General features: G+C 38.2%; 1 protein-coding gene across 3 annotated transcripts in view; it reads right to left on the bottom strand.

Annotated features, from left to right (window-relative positions):
* cpne9 (copine family member IX) overlaps window positions 1-24144 on the bottom strand; it is a 56125-nt gene that overhangs the window by 4729 nt on the left and 27252 nt on the right. For all 3 annotated transcript variants that reach the window (XM_088368721.1, XM_088368722.1, XM_088368723.1), the window contains 12 exons: window positions 12688-12751; window positions 10792-10895; window positions 9877-9981; window positions 7284-7325; window positions 6333-6408; window positions 5826-5879; window positions 5217-5278; window positions 4650-4696; window positions 3416-3597; window positions 2123-2250; window positions 1663-1765; window positions 1150-1207 (listed from right to left, as the gene is read on the bottom strand). In XM_088368721.1, the coding sequence (XP_088224847.1) occupies window positions 1150-1207; window positions 1663-1765; window positions 2123-2250; window positions 3416-3597; window positions 4650-4696; window positions 5217-5278; window positions 5826-5879; window positions 6333-6408; window positions 7284-7325; window positions 9877-9981; window positions 10792-10895; window positions 12688-12751 (1025 nt within the window). The remainder of the gene's footprint in view (window positions 1-1149; window positions 1208-1662; window positions 1766-2122; window positions 2251-3415; window positions 3598-4649; window positions 4697-5216; window positions 5279-5825; window positions 5880-6332; window positions 6409-7283; window positions 7326-9876; window positions 9982-10791; window positions 10896-12687; window positions 12752-24144) is intronic.

Raw genomic sequence — 24144 nt, 5'->3', positions numbered from 1 at the left:
AAGGTTCATAGCTGATGGCAAGCCAGGGTTTGACATTAAACTACACTAACGCAAGGCTTCATGCTGGAATGAATTGAACGTATCAATTGATGGCACCCGTGTTTACCAACAAATGTATTGGCATTGCCTTAGAATAAAACCTAGGTGAACCATGGAGAGGGAGTTGTGAAGAAAGCAAAGTCAACAGAAAAGATCGATCAGTTTCCTCCCTTTTCTCTCTGGCAAGATTGCCAATTATATCTTCACAACCGCAACTAATCACGACAGGTCAACACCGCTTTGGATTCTTTTCTCCTGCTGGGAATTTTTGCATGGCTCTAGGGTGTGAAATATTATCGTTTCTATTCCATCCATCTATTCTCTATACTCAAGCAGAGCACCAGAATGTATTTCTTTCCTGAGGCTAAATGAAAGCTTTGCAGATACATACTGGGGATAAGAAAATAATTTATAAATATACTGTATTTTAGAATATTAACTCAAATGCTCCAGGAGCTACGCCGATTTCCAATGCCCCTCGAGCTCCAGTGTAGCGCCATCCCTGTCTATATTGATTATACTGGTTAGTGTTGCAGAGAGCTGGAGCCTATCGTAGCTGACTTCGGGTGAAAGACAGACTGGAGCCTGGACAGGCTGGACTGGTGGACAGTCAATTACAGGACATATATAGAGGCAGACGACTATTCACACGAACATTCACACTGTCAACGAGTGGGAAAGAAACCCATTCTGCCTACATGCAAAAGGTTAATACACAAGATATCCTGCTAGAAATGGAAATGACATCACAGTGCCTTAGGGCTTAAGTAAAGACATGGCTCACCTATTTTCTGGCTTTGGTCATGTGACGGTCCTTACTTGAGTGCTTGGGCACTGTGATGTCATTTTAAGTGGCAAAATGGCAGCCCTTTGCGAAGGATAAGGATTGAGAAGGATTGTGCTGCGTAATTCATCTTCCACATACACAATACTAATCAAAATGTTGTCTTTAGACTAGTGCGGGGGCATAGAACACATTATCTTCAAGAGAAAATTGGACTTCTGCTTTAACCAGCGCCACGAGTTCTTTAGAAATAATAAAAGTTGTAAATATTAAAATTTGTCACTCATTATTTTTTTCCAGTCATATCCAGACCCTGTTATACTCACCATCAAACTCAGCGGGCCCTACACCTACGATGATTATAGACAGCGGGAGTGATGCTGCCTGCACAGGAGACAGCACAAAAGAAAGACCACATGAAAATACAAAGCAGTGACACATACATTGTGGCATAAATGACAATCACACTGGTAGGACAAAATGGAAAAGCAAAATGTTTTATATTGTACTACAAAAGGGTGGCACAATTAATCTGTCTCTGCCCCAATCAGAAATGCAGGAAAAGGGCAATTGAAGGACAGGTATGACAGATATGTCTCACATCAACAAAAGTAATATTTTATGCATACATTTGTATTCCATCCTCATGAGCACAGGCTGTTAGGATCTTTGGCTATATAAAATAAAAAAACTGTAAACAGAGATTTCATAAAGTGAAATATTGCATATGGGATTGACATGGGCCGAATTATCGGTCACGTATGGTAAATCTGTTCAAAGTGAATGCAAGCCAAAGAAATGTGTTGGAGACGTGCCTGCACAAACGTGTGTTTACTCACATTGACCACGGCCTCTTTGGTTTGGACCATGTCAGATATGACTCCATCTGTGATCATCAACAGGACAAAGTACTGCGAGCCATCTGTTATCTCTGAAGCACAGCTGGCACACACGCACGCATGCACGCACGCACGCACGCACGCACGCACGCACGCACGCACGCAAACACGCAAACACACGCACACACACACACACACACACACACACACACACACGCACACACAGATAGTTTGGCCAAAAGAAAGACTACAAAATTACATTGCACACAAGTCTACAATAATTCTAGTCTTTAACAGAATTGCATACATGTGATCAAGGGTTTATGACCCCCCAAAAATATTCATCCTCTGCTTTTCATTTGGCTAACTAAATTCAATTAAGTTTAGAGGAAGATCAACAAATACAATTGCAACTGTATTATAAATGTCATTTAGTTCTAAACCCTCGGCAAACACTCACTTTGCTACTTTGTTTATGACAGGTGCAAAGTTGGTAGGTCCATAGAGCTGTACAGTTCTTAGGCTCTGGAAGTAGGCCTCCATGACGCCATCGATGCCCACGCAGTTTGGATTATCATTATTGCTACCCTGAAAAATAAAGCAATGCATTATGAAAGACAACACCTTTAAGTCAGAGTTAAGCTCTTGTCTTGTTTTACTTTGCTTTTTTCTTTTTTTACTCATATTCATAGGCCATATATGTAACGTATTGTCTTAAACTGTGGGCAAAAGTGAAGAGGCTTTTAAGCAAAGAGACTCCATACAAATAAACTGCAGCAATCGTGTTTGTAAAGCAATCCAATGAACACAGAACAAAAGTTGTCTGTGCGGTTATAACATAAATGCATGCATTTTTACACCATCCAAATTTTTCTGAAACTCTTACTTTATAGTGCATGACACGAAGGGAATAAAATTGTGAATTTCAGGAGAGAATACAACGACTTCAGCAAATCATGATGTGAGACATCAGCTCAATGAGCATCAAAAGTAAAGGTGTAAAACTCAAGGCCGGGGGAGCAGTTTTAGCCTGCCACATCCTTTTATTGGCTCACTAATGAAAAAACAGTATGTCTATTTTGTACTCATTGATAAATGGATTTTTTCTTGTTCTTTAGACCGAAAATCTGATGTAAAGTTACATTTTTCTTTACTTTAACCAAGTTTGCAACCATTCTTTTTCACCAAATCCCATCTCAGGATAAATTCAAATTTAATTTGTTGTTCATTTCTTGTGATTGGGGACTTATATCCTTGACTCAGTCGTGATGGTCCTCTGTGACGTTGGCTGGCAGCAGAAATGTGTGTGACGTGCCTGATTCTATGTGTGATGATGATGGGCAACTGGCATCCTGAAATAGGTTGTGTTCAAGATACGAGCTTCTCATTACAATATACTGTTCCTTGGCTAATCTCGCATTCTGCTCTGCATTATTTCCCGTTTTGTAATGTATTGTTTACTTGTCCAGTATTCATTTATGCATATACGTAGGTCAATCCTATTCTGTAGGTCAAAAGTATTTTGGTGACAAAATAAGGGCTGTCTGGAGAGCCAAGCGGAAGGACACAAGTTGCAAGGCGAAAGGGTGCTGAGCGATTCCTGCTGGCAGGCAGATGAGCACAACTTGTTAGCCAGCTGTTGTCGCAACAACAACACCCAGTCCCAACCACATCATGCAACGGGTGTGCTGTGTGTGAGTGTATACGTGTGTGTTTGTCCTCCACAGGTGATATAACATGGTGTGTTTCTTACCAATGGGAAAGCATGGGAGATTTTGCCATCAGGGGGCAGCTTAGCGCCAAAGCCATAGGCAGGAAAGAGCTTGTCACTGTCATAGTCCTGGATAATCTCACCCACTGCTTTCAGGGCCATGGCATATGCATTCATCTGGTAGGGGCTCATATAGTGGAGTGAGGTGGGCTGCGATGGATTACCTTGCAGAGGCAAACAAAATAAAACAAAGAGAAGGAAAAAGATCACCGGCCTAATCGCTTGCTTTCAGATACCATAAAATGAATGTTTGATAAGATATGTTGCTTCCTCTTATGTCTAATTTAGGTGATTAAGAAACAGAAAAAACATACGACACACTCCAAACCTATAAGAGGCACTACAACCGCCTCTACTGAAAAAACATGTATGCACAATAGCCAGATCATATAAAAAATTGAATGTGAAATAATCACACTCTATCTAACAAGTTCAACAGGGATACGAGTTTACAAATGGATGTCTACTCATGAGGGTGATCAATGATTAACAAACTGAATAATGTAATATGACTTTCAAAGATTATTAAATATAAATAAACTGCACACTACTTGTTCAGAATTTGAGTTAAACGAATTAACATTTAATGACCTATGTGAACATAAATAGTAAAAAATTAAAATCCGGAAATCACAGCTTTCTGAAAAACGTCCGTAGTAATTCTATTGCTTAAAGACAATGAATCCCTTCTTCAAATCTGATTTTCAGGCTGTATTAGGCTGTACCTAGAAGGTTTCAAATTGCAGAGGGATGCAAGACAGCGCGGAAATGACAGAGGACATGGTGCAAGCTTGCCCACATTTGGCACTGTTTGGAAGTGGCCTGGTGCCTTGACATCATAACAAAGTAGGCCGCGGTGTTTGTCACTGTTTCAATGAAAAGCCCTGGATTTGCTTAGAAGAAAGAGGAAGAGGAGGGAGATGAGCAGCAAAGGATGAGTTTATCGGACTCTAGTGGCACGACAGAAATTTTAAATTTGAGTTTAGACTCGACCATCAGCCATCAGAGCTGCTTTGAGGTGTACGAGCATGGATGAGCAGGGACCAGTTTCCCTTTTTACTATGTCATGCTGCATTTTCAAAAATCTTGTGCTATTCTCACTTTGAAATTACTTCTCCACCAACTCTCTTATTGAATGCACCAAGATGTCCTCATGGCGCTCGCCTAAATTTTTTTTGATTCAAGATGCAATATGAAAGGGCCTTAAGAATCTTACCATTTGATGCTGTAAAGTCTATAGCAACGGTGAAGTTCAGCTGCGTCCTGGTGCACATAAAATTCACCCCAAAAGTGAAGAAACAACAAAAAACACAAGTCAATGTACATGCAGGAAATATTATACAGTAGTGCATGTGAACATTAATGGATAACAATCATTATTACACTGTAAAATGTAATTTGGTTAAAGAACCTCTACTAACTGATGCATTCACGACAAAAATATTAAAAAAATATTCTAATAAACTTTCGATTGTACATTTGGGCAAAACAACAAAACAGAAAGTGATCAGATTTTAGGTGCTCATTAGTACGCATTCATAATATTCGTCTTACCACTTTCTGGCAAACAAAATACTCAATTATAAGAGAATAATGACCTGAATACATACAAGAGAATTAGGAGTGCAAAATTCCTCAGGTGTAATTTTGTCAAAGTCAATATCAATTCAGTCTGATGCTCACAAAGCTTTTGGTGTGTTAAAGTACACACACGTACGCACTTCTGCACACTACTGGGTGGCATTGACACTGTGAGAGCGGGCTAATCATTAATTCCACTCACCCTCCTCGGATGAAATCCACAAAGGTGTACTCAGACTCCACTTTGAAGGACAGCAGAGTTACCTTGTGTGTACACAGACACATGCACGCACACACACACACACAAATGAAAACGGAGCCATATTCATGCCAATGGGAAGGGACAAACACATACAAGTTGCCAGAGGGCGTAGCAGACATTGGGAGAAAAAGACATAAAATATTTGGTGTGAGTAACATAAAAAATACCAATGAGAAGCCACTAATTCCAATTTAATTTCAATTTATTATACTGTGACAAAGGGAAATTGAAGTTACGCTTTGCTGTATATTTTTGTGTTACAAACCACACACAGAACCAGATCACAAATACAGGAACGCAAGGAGACAATCAGAGTGAAAGAGGTGTGCGAAACATGTTGCACCAGTTCAGCTTGTGGCTTGCGTTGCCTGCCTCAAGCGGACCTCAACAGCAGACATCAACCAAACCAGCACCACTCCAAAAACTAGTTGCCATTATTCTAGTTTGACAACAGCGGGACTTGAATTTGTGGCTTCAAAGCCCAAGTCCTCATAGCTGCTGCCTGCCACCTTATACACAGGCAAGTACAGGGGAGGTGGAAAGACTCACAGTTCCTGAATTGACATACTTCTTCTTTTTGCCCTTCTTCTTGGGATTTAAAACCTGCGCGTGATAGGAAAAAGGGGCATATGAGGTTACCGCACATGAGTATCATACATTGCACAATGCTTTAAAATGAAAATGAATGCAACAATGATCATCATGGCTGTCTATGAATTTAAACTGAAATTATTTCAATACATCTAATACAGATGATTCATTTTAAAAATGCATTAATAAAATCACCACCCATCAATAGTTATCCACAAATGATTCACCCACACGAACTTTCAGTGAGTTCAGTATTTTCACGCGAATAAATCGTCGAATTTAACTAATTTGAGGGCAGAAAAAATAGATGGATGTTTACATTTTTGTTCTTTGCTTTCTTACTTCAAAACATAATTTTCCCAGCATTCGCAGATTGTGTTGCAGCATATTACTAATTATTACCACAATCAAATCTTGCAACTATGTCAGTCCCAAAACATTTGAATAACATTTCAACAAGTTCACCTCATAGACGTTGAACTGGTTCTGTCCCCGGGACAGCTCTCTGTAGCTGGTGGTGAACTCACCAATGAAGTCATGGCTGCAAACACACACCCACACATGGGCAAGCATGAATCCAAATGTCATCATCTGAGACAAAGTGTCAAGTCTATTCACATCTCCTTCTGCGGGTCTGCCAGATTAACCCCCTTGTGTATTATGATGGTGTGAGTTTATGTTCCAGTCATAAGGCTACACAAATACAAGTAAGATAGGTTGGATTGAGGTTAATACACACACACAGAAACACTATGGTAATAATTAAATTGTATAGTGTTTGAGCTAAAGTTTAGAAGCCGATACGGAGTGGGAGTGGGCAATAGTTTCCAAAGTAATCACTGTTATGTGTCATGTAAATAAATAAGCACATCACTTTGTTTCTCCGAGGGCCTGTAATTTGCTGCACTATAATAAACTTCATTACCACAATACACACCAGCCACAGACATGGCATCAGTAAAGTAGCGTTTAAAGAGCACGTGCTACTGTGCGCATTCTGGAAAAAAAAACACTGAGGTGGAGAAACAAGAAAGTTCCGATGCTATTGAATGACCTATCTGCCGACAGTCGTGAATGGTTTCCAATTAGAAAATTAAGGATTACGATGACTTTTTGAAAATCACAAAATGCTTGATCTTGTTTGAAGGACAAAATTACCAAAGTGACGATTTATAACGTCTTGAATGTATAACAAATAAAATAATTCTAATTAAGCACTAGGAAGCAGTCAGCTCACCGTGCATGTGCGGTCACAGCAATTAATTATGAGACATTAGCGAGAATGTAGAACAAAGGTTAGAAACACGTGACATAAATGTAATATTATTACATTTTGAAATGAAAAAGAACTTATCTAGAACATATTAAAATGGAATACTGATATCTGAGGTTGACAGGGACGTAACATGACTTTACCTTCCGTCTCGATCCCAGTCATAGACGTCTATTTTTACAGTCCTGAAATAGAGAACATATTAGTATTTATGAGTGTGCCAATGCAATTCAATGATTCAACAATGTGTTTCTCTGCCAGCAGATATAAGGTTAAATATGGATTGCAACACTGTTGAATATTAAAAATGCAGCACCTGCTGGCACTACAAAGCAAACAGGGTGCTTCACTGAAACAACACGACTGGCAGCGCAAAAAAAATGGCCATAACAATTCATTGTTATTTCAAAACACTTGCCTTTCAAACTTTTTGAAATATTTTATCTTCACATAGAAGAAACTAGTAGACCCAAGTGCAGGAAAGAAAAAAACAGCCTGGCAGAATGCTGATGATTTATTAGAAAAATATAATACGCGCAACACCAACAGACAGAAACACTGGTGGGACAGAGCATCTTACCACTGATGGTCTTAAAAAGACTCCCACAGACGACAGGATGGAAATAAAGATGGAACTTATAAGGTACAAGGGTGATGCAAGACCTGGGGCCCCATTTTTGTTCTGGGTGCATAGGTGGAGTTTTCTTTTTGGGGGTAAACCTGAGTCCGCAGTGCCTGACATTGTGGAAACAAAAGCATCACCCTGCTAGGGGATCATGTCCGCGGCCATGGTGGCCCTGGAAGCTCAGAAATAACTGCAGAGTTTAAAGTCGGGGCTGCCATCCCACCTTATAACCCCAATGGAAAGTACACCCCAGGCTGGCATGATTGGCATCTGTTACAATACCCCCTATTATTGATAAAAGTGAAACTATAAATTTAGGTCAACGGGAGGAATTGGGAAGGGGTCAGGAGTGAAAGCACTGTGGATCAGCTCATGACTATCAATCCCTTCTAATAAACAGATGAATGGTACAGCTTTAATTAATGAAGGTGTTTTGAGTCTAGCAGTCATCATATATTATACATCCTGAGCCCAGTGTTTATCCACTTTGGCTGTTTTTCTGTGCCTAGTTGATGTATTGTTTTCATTTTGGATTATCAATATTATGTTCCCATGCACTCCCTGTAGATATATAGTCGAAAAATGCCACTGCAGATATAAATTTGACAGGAAAGCTTTCCAAGGGACATATAGCTGAAATTTCTTGTACACTGTTGTGATGGCACTCGGGTGAGACATGGTTTTCACATCGATTGCAAAATGAATATAATGAAATTCATGATACTTATACAGTTGGGGTTGATGTTACTGACAGTGTCCCTGTGGAATTTGCCCTTTCCCCCTGATGTGGGGCAGTGGAGAGCCCGGTCCTATGTTGCCTAGCAACAACAGGCTAGGCAACTGTGTGAGAAAAAAACCCAGATTTTTTTGCTGTGGCTGCCAACAACATTTTTATTTCAGTTGTTAAGTTTATTTTGAATTGTGTAGCCTATTTGTCTATTCCATTTAATTGTGCATTTTTGCTGTAAGCTACAGTTGCCCTGAAGTGCAGAACACGAAAACAGATAACTAAACACAACATAAAATGAAGAAAAAACATGGGGGGGGGGGGGGGGGGGTTAAGCTAATTGTAAACAAATGACCTACCACAACGACATTTTCATACCGAATGCGGTTGGTGCGTGGTGGAGTTTGACTTATGGCTGATCGGAAAAGAGGGACGACTTAATTGACCATGTGTACCGTTCGTCTTTGACCATGAAATTATTCCGTAAAATGTGCTTTCTTCAAAATGAGACCTGTGTTTGATGAGGAGTTTAGTTTTTTTTGTATTTGTGAGATTTTTATTTGCTGTTTTTTTGCTGATTAGATTTTATTTATTTTTTACGAGCTTTTTTCATTTTTAATATTTGTTTTCATGTTTTTTGCTGTTGCTTTTGTGTTTATCACTTCAGGGCCACTGTAGTAATACGATCATAAGTGTTACTCAGCTCACACATTAACATTTAAATTTCTTCCCACGTGTAAAGTAGTGGTGTCTCATGAGAGCACCAACTGTAAAATATGCCAGTAATGGCCTCCAGTAATTCCGCTATCCACTGCTTTTTGAGATATACTGGCTAGGGAAAAAAAGGGCAACGTGATAGTAGCACCCGGTTTATATCACATGTTGAAAGATTTGCATCATCTGAGGATTGCTGTTTTATTTTACTGGCGCTGAGAAAAATTTGAAATGCCATGCATCGTAATCCAATGTTCACACTTTTAGGTGTTTAATACGATGATCTTATTCCCACAAGGACAAGTGCAGTTAGACAGGAGCGGTGAAAGGTATTAAGTATAGTATGCAGTGCGCACCTGCCTGCGAGTGGCTATCACATCTGCTCGGCACACTCGGAATGTCAATGTAATACAGAGTGCAGTGTGTAAACCGAGGCGATCTCAATAACACCGGCGCTGGTCCCCGGGACAAAATGACCGACTGCTGGCATTATTCTGACCGCCCCGGCAACAGGTGATGTCATCGACTCCCGGTGTATTCAGGGTTCCTATGTCAGTTTATATAGGGGGAATGATTCACGCATAAAATACATGGACGATCAAAACAGCCAACATTTCACTATGCAATTTTTGCATGCATTTATGCATGACTCGGGCAGCTGTTTTCTGACCTGTCATAGTCGCCGTTGCAGAGAGCTCGAACAGGGATAGTGAAGGGCTGCCACACTGGGTTCAGCGTGTTCTTGATCACCTCTGTTTTATGGCAGATGGTGAATCTGCCCAAAAAATGGAAAACACTTTGAGAAACACACAGACGAGGCAAAACAGTGCTCATTTGCTTTCTTGATGATAATTACACAGCATTTAAAGGGATGTGTCTAGAGGACATGAGCAGATGGGGTTCTGCTTGGACAAAGAACCAAGCTTCAAGAAGTTATTTGAATACGAATGACACGCAAGTAAAACCAGATGGAAGTAATGTGAAAATTGTTTACCCACACAGCTTTTTCATAACCGGAGTCCTCAAAGAATTTCCTCAAGCTTTCTTTGAAGAATTTATAACATTTTACATATGACTACTATTTAGATGACAACATTGTTTGGTTAGCCCCCAAAAAGCAAACGTTAAAGTACTTCAACTCCACAGTATTAACTCCTGCAAATAAAATATATAACCACTGCGCATGATTCCAGTAAATTGTGAGAAAACGTCTGCCTCTCCAACTGAAAGAATGAGAAAATAGACTTTGGAACCACCAAGTAATGTATATTGTTACAAATATCTTGTATTAAGTTGTTTAAAAATGAAACTGGATGCAATTTTGTTAACATGACAGTAGTCATGTAAACCTGCAAAGATCTGTCATCTGCCTGCGTGACTGAATGATAAACTGCTTGTCAAGATTTGGCAAAGCTGTCCAAACCCCCGAATGGATTAGGAATTGGGTTCCCATACACTGCTTAAAAACAAAAGGAATGCTTCAATCACACATCCCAGATATCCACAAATAGCACCATAATTAATGTAAACCAGAATCATTTATTTTCACACGCTAATAGTAACCCATGAGGCTTTTCAGACTCACGTTCCATCTTCGTTGCTGCGATAGAAAACCAGGAAGGGGTCTGACTTGCCAAAAAAGTCTTTTTTATCCAGCTTGTTGGCACACAACTGCATAGTAGCAATATCCTGTGAGAGAAGACAAATAAGGCTTGATGAAAATATCATTTAAGGTGCAATTTAATTTTGAAGGCAGCAACCTGCTGTGTTGCACATCTTATTATTCCAGACTACAGCTTTTTGTGACACAGACAAAGTAATTTATAACACAGCACCCCATCTGAATGCAAAGCAATTGTCGTAGTTAAACTTGTATAATGGAGATGCGAAATCCCAAGTCGGCAAGGAGTCAAGCCTCATCTTCATAATGACTGCATATATTACATGGAGAATTCAGGCCAGTGTTTCATTTAAAGTATACATTTTATCAGAGGGAGAAGCAAATTTTATCACGGATCATCTGTAATATAGTCATGGAGGAATGGGGAATAGCCTCATGTATATTTATGAGTGGTTACATCCATTAATGAGACATTGGTTTATTAGGTCTGTTGTTTTTAGATCCTTGGTATGGTAGAGGAATAGTTTGGAAAGATTGTCAATGATTAAATATAGAATTCATTGCATTTGGATTTGTCAGTGTCCACATACTACAAGTACGGACATGGAACACACAATATTTCTGTTGGGTTTGGGTCGCTTGTCACTTTATCTCTGTGTTACATGCCAGTTTTATTTCAAAGTTGTCCGCATCTAAAGAAAAAGCGACAATCATACATGGTTAAATAATAATATGAATCAGATCAATCTGACTACAGTACGTATAAGTGGGCTGGTCCCAAATATCCTGTCAGTGCTCCTTTTTTAATGGGAACAACTGGACAAATGCAGACACGCTAATGACACGTGTCAAATGTACTGTAAATTGAACGTTCAGTTTTAATTTCAATAGATACTCAGTATATAACCTCACGATAGCTGAAGTTACGATCCATATATTATATGAATGGCAATGGCTGGGAATAACACAAGCTTCTCTATTTTGGTAGACTGGCACATGTTCACTCGATAACGAGCGTTACTTCATTTTTCTGTCAGCGTAAGTCTAGTCTAGTGTGTTTGGGTCTGTACTGTGCTCATCTGGGCGTGGCGGCGCACGTACCAGCCTCGCCCCCGAAGCACCTGCTAATTTGGTGACCAAATCCCGAATCATTATGATCCTCATCATCAATCTGAAAAATATATGCTGTATTTTAAAAGCACACTGTCAGTAACTATATTTGTGTGTGTGTGTGTGTGTGTGTGTGTGTGTGTGTGTGTGTGTGTGTGTGTGTGTGTGTGTGTGTGTGTGTGAGGGGGGGTGATCCACAGTGCTCCTGACCCCAATTCCCACCGTCAACAAAAATGTATTAGTTGCATGTTTATGTTTGTGAAATTATTTAACAGATGATGACCATGCCAGCCTCAGTTTTACCTTCCATTGGATTTATAATAACCTTGCATGCAAGCTGAATTCTTGCGGTATTCGTGAGTTCACAAGAACAAATTTTCTCCGCACTCAATGCTGCTGTAGTTCAATTCTTTTTACCACTGCTGTTTGAAAACAAATAACTATAGCAGTATCATTAAATCATTCATGCCGTGTATGGGTGGATCAACACTGTTGGGAATTTGACATTTATATTACCATCATAGCCGGGAAAAAATGTACACTTGAGCCCTGACTAAGTGATTTACATGTTGAACTCCAGCTCATTTGTCACAGTTCACACTCCTCTCAAAAGTTGGGACCATTAAAACTTTGCTGCAGTTGTGCGTGCGTGTGTGTGTGTATGTGTGTGTGTGTGTATCCTATTATTGGGGCACAGCTCAAGTGTGTGCATAGAGGGGTGTGTGAGTGCACGTATGTTTGGCTACTGACCCTGCAGTTGCTGAGCTCCTCAGCTGTTAGGATAATGACCCCACACTTCTTTCCTGGAATTCCACTGCAAAACAGATGATTGAAGCAGGAAATTAGTCCCCATATATGCATCTTCTTTATTTCACTCTTCACTGTATATATATGCAAACGTTTCCCACTTGGTTAACAAAATGTTTTCATCCACAACAATGGTAAAATCCCTGTCCACAACAACTAAGCCAACCTTTAGCTCATTTTTGGAAAAGGCAAGAAAGCATATATGGTAAATCCAGAAGATGAAGAATATAAATGTGCACTGATCACAATATGTGGTCTGTCAACAAATGTCATAACTCTTGATATTATCTACAAATTAATATGGTGTTTATTGAGCTAAGGCACCTTTTTTACATGATGACTAAAGTTACAATTGACATAATGATCTTGATTCAATCTACTCAGATTAAATTCTTCACTGTTGACTGTAGTAGATGTTAGTAGATGAACAAAGGTATATATAAATACCAATTATAGGAAAAAATAAACCATAATTGAATAATTATGAACCACACCAGATGCTACCTCATGGCACCCTGGTTGGCAATTATTGCATCAGTCCTCGTTTTAAATGTGTTTCAGGTCAATTCCAGATCTTCGTTATTCCCCTGTTTGAAACCTCCATTTACATGTGAAAACATTTTCGAGGTCAAGCATACAAGCAATTTATTGAGCTGTCGCAAGGGAGTGGGGATGGGGGGTAAACGTGGATAAAAATGAGAGTGAAAAAGAAAGCGTTGATGGGTAAATTAGTGACACACAGTGCAGAAAAAGGGCAAAGCTTGTTTCGATCGATCGTTTTAGAAATGATGGGAAACAGAGTTGAAACATTAAAAAAGAAAAATGCTGTGTGACAGGCCAATGAGAAAAGCTAATACTTGTTGATATTACTCCAAAGTCAAGCAGATCCTAATTCAAGGTTTGTCACTCTTAGGCCTATTTGTCATAAATTATTAAATGTTGTGACTTGAGCCAGGTATTACAGTAGTACACCGAAGGCGTTGCATACAGCTTTGCACCTACTCTGTATATTGTTTCACACAGTGGCGATGAACATACTACGTACATACATATTTGTGATAATTAGGGGAAGTACATGTTCTAGCCTCTATTCAGGTACATTATGTGACTTGAGTCACAATAATTTTAATGAAGCACTGTGACAGTCCATCCGCTCTTAAATTTGTCATTGCAGTATCAATGAGACAGCATTTTAATAAACATAAAAAAAATGATTGATACCGAGTACTGCGCTCAAAGTCTAAGCATTTAGACCTTTGAAAATGGAACAACATACTCTAACTGCATGCTGTGATGTTCAAAGAAGGGAGCAGGACAGTGGAATCGAATCAAAAGGTCATCTATCTATCAGCAAGCCCACCCAGCTTCCAAGGACACGAGGTCCGAATGAAAAAGTTCAGCAAGCCTCCGGTATAACTGATTAAATATAATACTTCCTGAGTAAGTCATATGTTACTGACTAATATCCACTCCTGTGCTGAAATACAATGTTGTATTGACTTGTTCACCATCCCGATAACCAATTAATATTTGAGCCAGTTTGCAACAAAATATACGTATGCTATAACAAACAGAGGATTTAGACCATCAGATTTTGAATAGAGTCAAAAACACAGATGCTGCTGCGTCTATTACTACATTACTCGATTGTGTATTCAACTGATATTTAAGCTGATGAAGTAAGAGGGTTGCAGGTCATCATCACCCAAGCCTCCTGACCACAGGTGAGTGCATAATTTCACTTGTAAAATGAGAGCTTTACCTTTTGGATTGTCTGCACATAAAACTGGTAGTTGGAATAAAGCTAAAGGATGTGTAAAGCTAAAGTGTTTTCAAATATTTTGCATGTTAAAAAAAGACAAACAAAATGAATAAAATAAAAATCAAATAATCAATGATAAACAAAGTACATCTCTGTCATCTCTGCACTTCTACTACTGTATTTGCTCTGGATTCTGTCTGAAGAAATAAAAAAAATATAGCATAACTTTAAGAGATGACTTCAACACTAACACAAGGGTTGCTAAAAAGCACAGCTATGTGAAACAAGCATAAAGAAAATGTAGTGACAGTTGTATTTATTTTCCTTAACCTTTTCCACAGTTCACAGACTCATTGAAAACAGACTCAATTGTATTTCATGGTGCCTTTGAGATCCAGAACCTGGTTTCGCTTTTGAAACTCCATGCTCTTAGGAATGCATTCAAGCAGCGCCAACCTGGGTGAGATGGACGATATATATATGCCAGTAGAAAATACCCTGTTATTTATTTATTTAAAAAATATATATATATATTTATTTTTTTATTTATTTGTAAGGGGAGAGTGCATATTAATTAACATTTACTTGTAAATATGCCAAATTATAGCGCTGGACTATCATTCCCATTTGGAGTCTCTGGCATGTCGATGTGACATTTTGAGTAGAAACAACAAAAGATAGTCAGAAGTCAAGACATATACAACACAGTACAAGTACACAGATCATTTATTCATTCATCTACTGAACACTAGCATCAACAGAGCTAGTGTGCACAAGAAAGTTGTGCTTTGCTTTCTGTACCATCTTTCAAGCGTGCAATATGTTATAATAGAAAAATAATCCTCCGCAGTACAGTTACTCAACTGGTTATTCAACTGCACATCTCTAGTAAAAGAAACATTGATCACAAACTGATTATAGTCTACCACCACTAGTTGAAATAAATTGTAATGGAAGAGGGAGGATGGAAATAGCTGCTGGTGCACTTCCAATTGCTTTATTGAACAAACAGTAACGAAATATATTCATCAGAAACACATACCTTGCACACACACCTAGTAGCAGTAGCCTCAACTGACACCAACCCTGCACGCTACAGTAAACAATGCTCCTGCCAGGAAATAGCCAGCTTGTAGTACTTTGTCGTACTGTGCTTGCATGTCATTCAAAAGAGCAGACTGGCCTTTAAAAGCCATGAACATATCCACTGTCATAGTTGCTGTTGTGTTCAATGTGTGGCCGGTGACAGAAGGGAACAATATTCACACCTGCCACCTCACATGCATGCATACGCTGTTGTTTGCTGTTGAGGAAGGGTATGCAAGAAAGTTTATACCATAAATACTACTTCATGGATTTTGTGAATTGTGGGCATGGTCTGGAACATTAACCTCATCGTCTGAAAAATGAGCCATTACATTAGCAAATGTAAGTGATGTTGCTTTTCTTTGTTATTTCAATATTTTGGCATCTGCAGCCAATTGTCACTAGCTGGACCCAAAGCCCGAGGCTCAGTCAGCATATTGAGCCAATGTCCACTTAACATAAATGTTTTATTAGCACTCAGCTGTTTGATTTCATGATGAAGCAGCTTGCATAATAACAATCCTGTCAGACCTCCCAACTGTATTTTCTTTTTATTTGACAACCAAAATGACATCTGAAATCAGATAAAAATGAATTGTAGGACACCAGGAGTAAAGCCTGAGAGTAAAGAAAAAAATGGAATTTCAACATTCTGAGAGCAGTAGAAGTGCACATAAATCTACAAGTATGTAGTTTTAACGCTGAAAGATCGTTTACAATATGCAGAGCGTCACGGCAAGCACCGTGGAATATTTTTTTTGCATAGATACGATTGCAAAACTGTCTGGTGGGACTCTTATTTTTTTTATTTTATTTGTTTACCAATGATTGTTACACACAACTGGGTGCGGTGAAATTTGTCTCTGCATTTAACCCATCCCTGAAGGAAGCAGTGAGCAGCAGCGGTGCTGCGCCCGGTGATCTAACCTCCCAATTCCAACCCTTTATGCTGAATGACAAGCAGGGAGGGAATGGGTCCCATTTTTTATAGTCTTTGGTATGACCCAGCCGGGGTTTGAACTCACAACCTTCCAGTCTCAGGGCGGACACTCTACCACTAGCCCACAGAGCTGGTTATTATTATGTAGAGTATAATATGTCCTGCTTCGACATGAAGACTTTCCCTCCAAGCTGTGTCACTTCAGTGACTTCATTTTGAGCCAAGCCAAACCAGGGTGAATAGTTTTGCACAGTACAAAATACCTGAGAGGAATATTGATGAAAAGGACAAGTGTCTTAACAGAAATTAACTTTGGTAGAAGTTAATCACCTTAGTTATTGAGGAGAAGTCTTAATGTTGTCTGATATTTACTTTGCTAAAGTATCAAAAGCATTTTTATGATAAACAATTTACTGACATACACTATTTGAAGTAAAATGAGTTTTTAGAAAAAATCGTGTCAACTATGATTCACACTGATACACGATAGTTGCACAAGATTGTCTCCAATCATGTCACATACATGGCCGACGACATCATCAGCATGGGGAGTGATGCAATTTATTTGCCAATGTCATGCAAATAACTCCAGCGAGTCTATTACTGGTTTCCACAATGTCAAGCATGTCAATGAGTGTGCGTTGGCAATACCCTGAATTTGATGCAAATCAGTGGTGTCGAGATATTACTTCCATCCCACAACGGCGCACAACAGCACAAACACCCCATAACACCCAATTCTACCAGCTAGCAAAAAGAAAGAAAGTTCAGTTTTTCCGCTAGACTTTGTGCTTAACTTGTGCCCGAAACAAAAATAGGGCACACTACATTATTTTTCAAGGAGACTCTTTTCCAATGGAGGATCTGTTCTTTATATTGAAGTATATTTTCATTTAGTTGTACGTATACTGTAGTGTATTTCAACTACAAAGTGATTAGAAATTTAACATATATACAGAATAATTGCACTTCCATTGATTATAATAGGAAAGCTACTACTACCTGGATTTACAAACATTTTAAGTTTCCAGCTACAAGGTTAGGGAATGAATTAAGTTTCATTGTGTTGGTTCAGAAACTATATATATATTAAAAAAAAAAGATTCAATTCAGATTCATTCATAAATCTCAGTCTCAAATCAGTCAAATCAGATTCAGAAAACTGCCTTCCATAAACGCCACAAAACAAAATATTTGCATGAAGATTTGAAATTGTGTCTTGGTCCAAGGGAGTGCAGTATTCATACCACATGTTGTTCGCTTAATTGAAAATAGGCCTGAAAGGAAAAGCTCTTAAGGACTGGTAACACGATTGTACTGAAGAAATGTCAAGGTGCTGCGGAACAAGGCAGGAAACCTCTAAAACTAATTTTGGCACAGCGTTAATGCACGAGCCAATCACCTTGAAGAAAAGCATTAAAGTGGATCCACTTGCGCTTATGTGTGGATTGCATTACATTTGAAAGGAAAGGTAAAAACAAGACATGAGATTGTGAATGCAATTTGCTTCAGGATCTCATTATATTTATTATTATTCATTAAACGTTAATATATTTAAAAATATGAACAAAGTACTCATTTGTTTGAGAATAGTTCAACATGTATTCAAAATATTCTTATATTTCTACATACTATCTAGTATTTGTCTTCATTATGCTCTTTAGGTGTTTCATACCGATGATAGAAAAACATAATTTTTACTGCTCTGGTAATTGACTTGCAAGGGTGAATTATATTGGGCTAACAAAGATACTCATTCCCTTAAAATATTTTATATTGGTTCTTGTCAGAGAGAGCCTAAGGGTTTAATTTGCAACTCAAAAAACGTCTCCTATATTTCGGCTTTGGGGTTATGTTCTCTTTAAAAAAGCAATATGTGTGAAACCTGGGTGGATGATATTGCCTGTGAATGAAAATCTTTGCTGTTAAACTGCTGTAGCTCAAAGGATTCAAACGTAAGCTAAATATGACCTTGATTTGGTCAGCTTGAGTTATTACTTGTATGCGAGTTCAGAAATATTGGACTTTTTTCCTGCTAGGAGATGAAAGGCGAAATAATTGGCAGGAAAAGAAATTGGTGTTGCAACGATGTAAGGGAATCGCCTCAAAGCAGTTACTAAGTGTCCAATAAGATTGCTCTGTTATCCTTGTGCTGCTCATGGCCTCTCTGGGATATACAGCATTTGCTTTGTATCTGGTATACTATACTGGTATACTATATGTGCTTCACTTACATCGATATGCTATGCATTATACAGACTTGTTGCATTACTGGTTTGAGTACTTCCATGAGTGAAGTTCTGTTTCATAGTAGAAGTCCCAGATGGTGTTTTGTTATTGGCTGAGTTATTATGTTGACCTGACAGTGGCACACATGAACACATGGCAGGACGGCAGCAATCAATTTCTCAGTTGGAAGGAATCTAAATCTGCTGTATCTCCAGAGTGCAATACTGGGAACAGCAACGATCTGGCTCAGAAACTATAAGGTCTCTGGTAGAGAGAACCTGAGCTTGAAGGAGATACCACCTCAGGATATAAAATAGTCACTTTATAGGAGACCCCCAAAACAGCTACTGTTCAGCTAAATTGCATCATCAAGAGAGCGGATGTGTGTGATCAAATAGTAAAGATGATTTTTTTTTTAAAAACATGAAATTTACCAAATTGTGACTCTTGAGGTTTTCGGCCCAACACCAGCGATATGGATATATGCATTTTGTGCCTTCTTTCCATCCACTTTTTTCAGAAAGTTAGGCTGGCTCAGGTTTCACCAAAACGAAAAACATAAAAAAAGCAACAAGTTATCTAATGAATGAATCCCTAGACCCTAATTGGAACTGTTCCAATCTACATCCAAATTACAAGTAATGACATTGCCATTAAGAGTCTTTGCAAAGTAATTTTGCCCGCTATCACCTCTCAACTAATGAACAACTTATCGAGAGTCAGGTCACCTTGGGAAGCCTGTACTTTGGTTTAAATCGTTGGAGTGTGCATTGAGTTTTTGTATCCTCTGGTCACTAAGCAAACTGCTGGAACATTCAATTAAGGTTATGTCTCTGTTTGCTACTTTCTTCTTTACAACACTTAATGTTTTTGCTGTTACAAGTTAAGATCATCATCATGTCTTAGAGTTCACCCAAACACTTTTTTTCCAGTTGTATTTATTGGTAAAAGACTGTCAGGGAAATTAATGTTAAACGTGTATTTTCGGTTTATTAAATTTATCGGTTGTTTAATTTGGTCTAAGTTTGTAAACAGTCCTGTTTTATCTGTGCAGTTTGCTTCAATTTCAAAAAGAAAACATTCATTCATTTGTAGACAAACAATATGTACATACTTATTTAGATATGTCATGATATTTTTTTCCACCTTTCGGAACCCAATCCATCCCTAAATCTGTACAAAACATTACTTTCTAATGCTAGCTATTGAGATTGATCATGTGTTAGCAAGCAATCATTGCTCCTTTTTTAAAAGACCAATTCTGTATTTCTGACCTATGCTTCTTCTCATCACCATCTGTGGATCAGATAAAAGGATCCACCTTCCTCCTGCTGGCTCTGTTCCACTAGCCTCACCACCTGCATCTGGTCTCCAGTGGATTTCATCTAACCCCTGGCTTCCTGGGGCAGCATGTCTAATGAGGACACATCTTGTTGAAATAAAGTCTCACCGAGGTTACCTCTTTAATCGATATATTTAATTTTGGGTGATACGTCTCACTAAATCTTTGAATATCACTCTTTTCTTTTAACCTATGTGATTGACATATTATCAGCCCAGACTGTACCAAGCCTCACAGTGAAATGTTTTCAAAAACCAATAAGATTTAAGCAAATTATTTAGTTCTAAAATTTGGTAGTGTGTGCAAACATTTCACCACATAACAGAATGCAAACAAATATGTCCTATAATTGAATTTCCCCTTGTCTTTCTCCTTGTCTTGATCAAAATGCTAATTAATAAATCCTTGAGACATACCAAAGCGACACACAGAATGGCAACTTGCGCAACTTTTGAAGTTGTGTGGTGCTGATCCATATTCTTAAACCAAATAATCTAAAGCAATTCACCAATATCTAAAAAAAATCTATGGTTAGGATTTTTAAACTGGTCTGGTTAAAGATTTGGTATGTGGTTCGAAAACACAGAAAAGGCTAAACTGATTACTACAAGCAAGGTCACTTTTGATGCTCTCATGCTTGGCCATAAGCAAACATGAGGTGGAATGAGCTGGGACAGAGAAGCCAGGGGGTGACACATTACCTTCACCTGCATCTGACTCATAGACTCTACATGGTTCTGTTACTTTTTGTCTGTCACACTAGTTTGTCGCAGGCCAAAATTTATTTGCTAGCTGAGTGATGGGATGGATATACTAAAAACTAGTCTTTTGAAGACTCATTTCACATGCTTCAAATGAGACAAATCAGAATGACACAATGACAAGATAAAGAATATGAACGATGTTATGCATTAGCTTTTATGTTATGCGATAGCTATGGGGCGTTCACTGTGTGGTTCAGTGGAGTATTTACCATTTATGAATGGCTTTGTAACACATTCCAGATCTAATCTTGCAGATTATTTTCTTGGATTACCCACAATCAATCCATGATTTATAAAGAGGGCATTTTTCCACACATGAGCATGTAGTTAATAAATATTTCAAAAAATAAATTTGACATTTTCTTGGGTTATATTTACATTTGTTTGATTATGTTAAATGTGGAGACACATGACAAAAAATTAAGAATTTAAGAAGAGGTCTAATGCTTTCTTTTATGCCACTGTATAATGTATAAATGTGCTTACCTGAAATACCCAATTAAAGAGAAGGTTTGAAGTACCATTAAATACATTTTCATCAGCTCAGTAAACTGGTGCCTTTAAATAAGTATCAACAAGCATTTAATTAAATAAGTGGATAACTGCCTGGAATTTATAATGGTCTGAAAATAATCAACTTGACACATTATTAGTTATTTATCATGTTGGTTTGGTAAGTTTCATGAAAGTGTTTTTAATTGTGCCTTTTGAGTTTAATAACTGAAGACAGTTAAAATGCTTGTTTGCTTCTCATTTGGTTTTACTTTCAATATAGATAACGCCGATCATCTTATCAGAGGCCGTATTGGGGATTACTGTATTGCACCACTTGTTATTTTGGCACGACAAGTGAAATTATTTAAATAGCGATTCTTCAGTGGTTCTCTCTTATAAAATGCATTTATTACAAATCCCTTGTTGGTCCAACAATTGGTGTGGTTGACAGATTAAGAGTGTCACAGAACAACACTGTCACATTATTTGCCAAGACGCTTTGAGCTGGCAAGAAAGAGTCACTCATTTCCACATTAAAGCATGCCAACTGCTGACAGATCTGTGCTTTGCAACCTAACAATGAATTCTTGCCAACTGGAAAATACACAGATGGATTATTTACTCAGATTCTTTTGCTACGCTTTTTCTTTGCACAAAAGTGGGATTGAAAGAGAGTTGCAAGCATTGTTATTAATTTACCCAGCAATAAGACTGCACACAGCATGCAGCAACAGTGTGGCACAGACTATTTTCTTTCCTATAAAGATCTGCCACAAGCCCAAGATGTAATATCCATTTGAAATTTGGGCTAAACTGGTTTAACAGGCTCTTCAGAAGCTGCAAGTGTTTTGTCGTGTGGCTCGTCTTTGAGAAGGCCAGATGAGACCTCAACGACTGCACCAGATGGCGGGTGATGCTTCGCTAGGACATTGACCGCAGGGGAGGAAAGCGCGCGTGTGTGCGTGTGTGTGTGTGTAAGCAGGTAGGTGGGTGGTTATGGTGGGGTGATGGCTGAGTTTGATTGTTCAGAATGAAATAAAATGCTGCCCCCGCGACCCGACCCCAGATAAGCGGAAGAAGATGGATGGATGGAAACAAAATGGAAAACGTTAGGATTTAGTCTATTTTTCAATGCTTAACTTCATAATGGATTGCCTCATTTGGAAACCACTAAATCATCTAAATTATAATTAATTAGTGTGATTTTGTCTCTTTTGTGTTGAAGATCCTCCAGATAAATTACTTTCAAACCTTTGTGGAAAATCGAAATGAAGATGCATTTGTTATCAGATGGATAAACCCCAAATGTTTTAATTTGATTTCAATTATGGAGGAACAAGAAACTGTGATAATATAGTGTTCAATTAACAATATAAGCAAACTGTTTACAGACAATAAAAAGGGATTGTTACATTCGAGAACTCTTTCCCATAGATGAAAATTTGCAAAGCAGCTTCCAATTATTATTTATGTAGTACATACTTGATAATAATACCAACAAAAAATGTTGTTCGCATTTCAATTGGGAAAAACAGGGTGGCTCCAATATTGGATGCAAATAAAAATGCTGTTATGCCAAATTACGAATGACAAATATATCCAAATATATCGTATATCTAATTATTTCTCATATTGTCACTGCAAATTTCCATGATGAATACTTTTTGAACCTGCTGTATATTGCTCCAAACTATTTTAAGCTACTCTGTAACGATTTGTTCAATAAAGTGAATGAAAATGCTTTCCTGGGTGTCCTTGACCACATTTGGAAGGAATACGATTCATCATAACTATTGGTGGTAAGCTACATTAAATTGGCTTCCAAAGTTTTACTTATACAAGCAGTTGTGATAGCCAGTTCTGTTTTGCAGAAGACACACTGTACTTTAGCTTCATCTGGTAAAGGCAATACGATTTACAGCATTTCAATTCCATGTGCATATTATAATGCCTGTTCTATAAAGTGTTGAATAAAAACATTTACAGAATGGTCAGAACCTAAAGAAGCCAATCCAATGAATGCACGGATCTAACCAAAGTTGCAAAACCAGTCGAAAGATGTATGGAACACCTCCCAAAATGGATCAATAAAATATGGGATGCAGGTCTCCCACAGCTAACTTTCCAGTAGCAAGGGTTTAATTGCCATTCAAGAACTAATGTAATGAATAAATTCCTAAATATTGCATCTTTTAAATGGTTTCACTATCACGGCCGATTAAATTTGAACTTCACCTTGATCCTCAATGTTAGCTTAAGGAATCTTTGGCACCCTCTTGGAGATAATGAAACCTGATCATTTTCCAATCCAGTGACAATTATAATCTTCAAATGTGGGAAATGGGGTAAAAAATGGAGGGCATGCATGAGAGTTGTGATGGTCTTATAATTGAGAAAAATGAGGATAAAACACCTAAGAAACTACTCAACACTTGCTGGCAATGGTTAAATAAAGTCTTGTCTAAAGTGCAAATGTTTTACCATCAAAGCTTTGGCTGACCAAAGGAATGCAAAAGAGGGTGAGATAAAATGTGTTCTTAAGGGACCTTTTTGGTCTCTCTTGGAAGATCTCCCGACAAATTTTGAAATGCATTACTGTACTTGGATGAAATGGATGTTGTAAAATTAACTTCCAAATGACATTGGAACCCTAACTTTTCTTATAAACGCTTTTTGGGAAATGAACACTTCAAATAACCTCATCTTACACGACTCAAACCACGAGTGTTTAAAAAAGATATTAGACACCTCTCTGTAGAGTATATAATTACAATATGATATC

Source organism: Syngnathus floridae, chromosome 2 (genome assembly GCF_059516105.1).
Source record: "Syngnathus floridae isolate MCC-2025c chromosome 2, RoL_Sflo_1.0, whole genome shotgun sequence".
Classification (NCBI taxonomy): Eukaryota; Metazoa; Chordata; class Actinopteri; order Syngnathiformes; family Syngnathidae; genus Syngnathus; species Syngnathus floridae.
The sequence above is the reverse complement of the archived record's forward strand: the minus strand, read 5'-3'. Positions and strand labels throughout refer to the sequence as shown.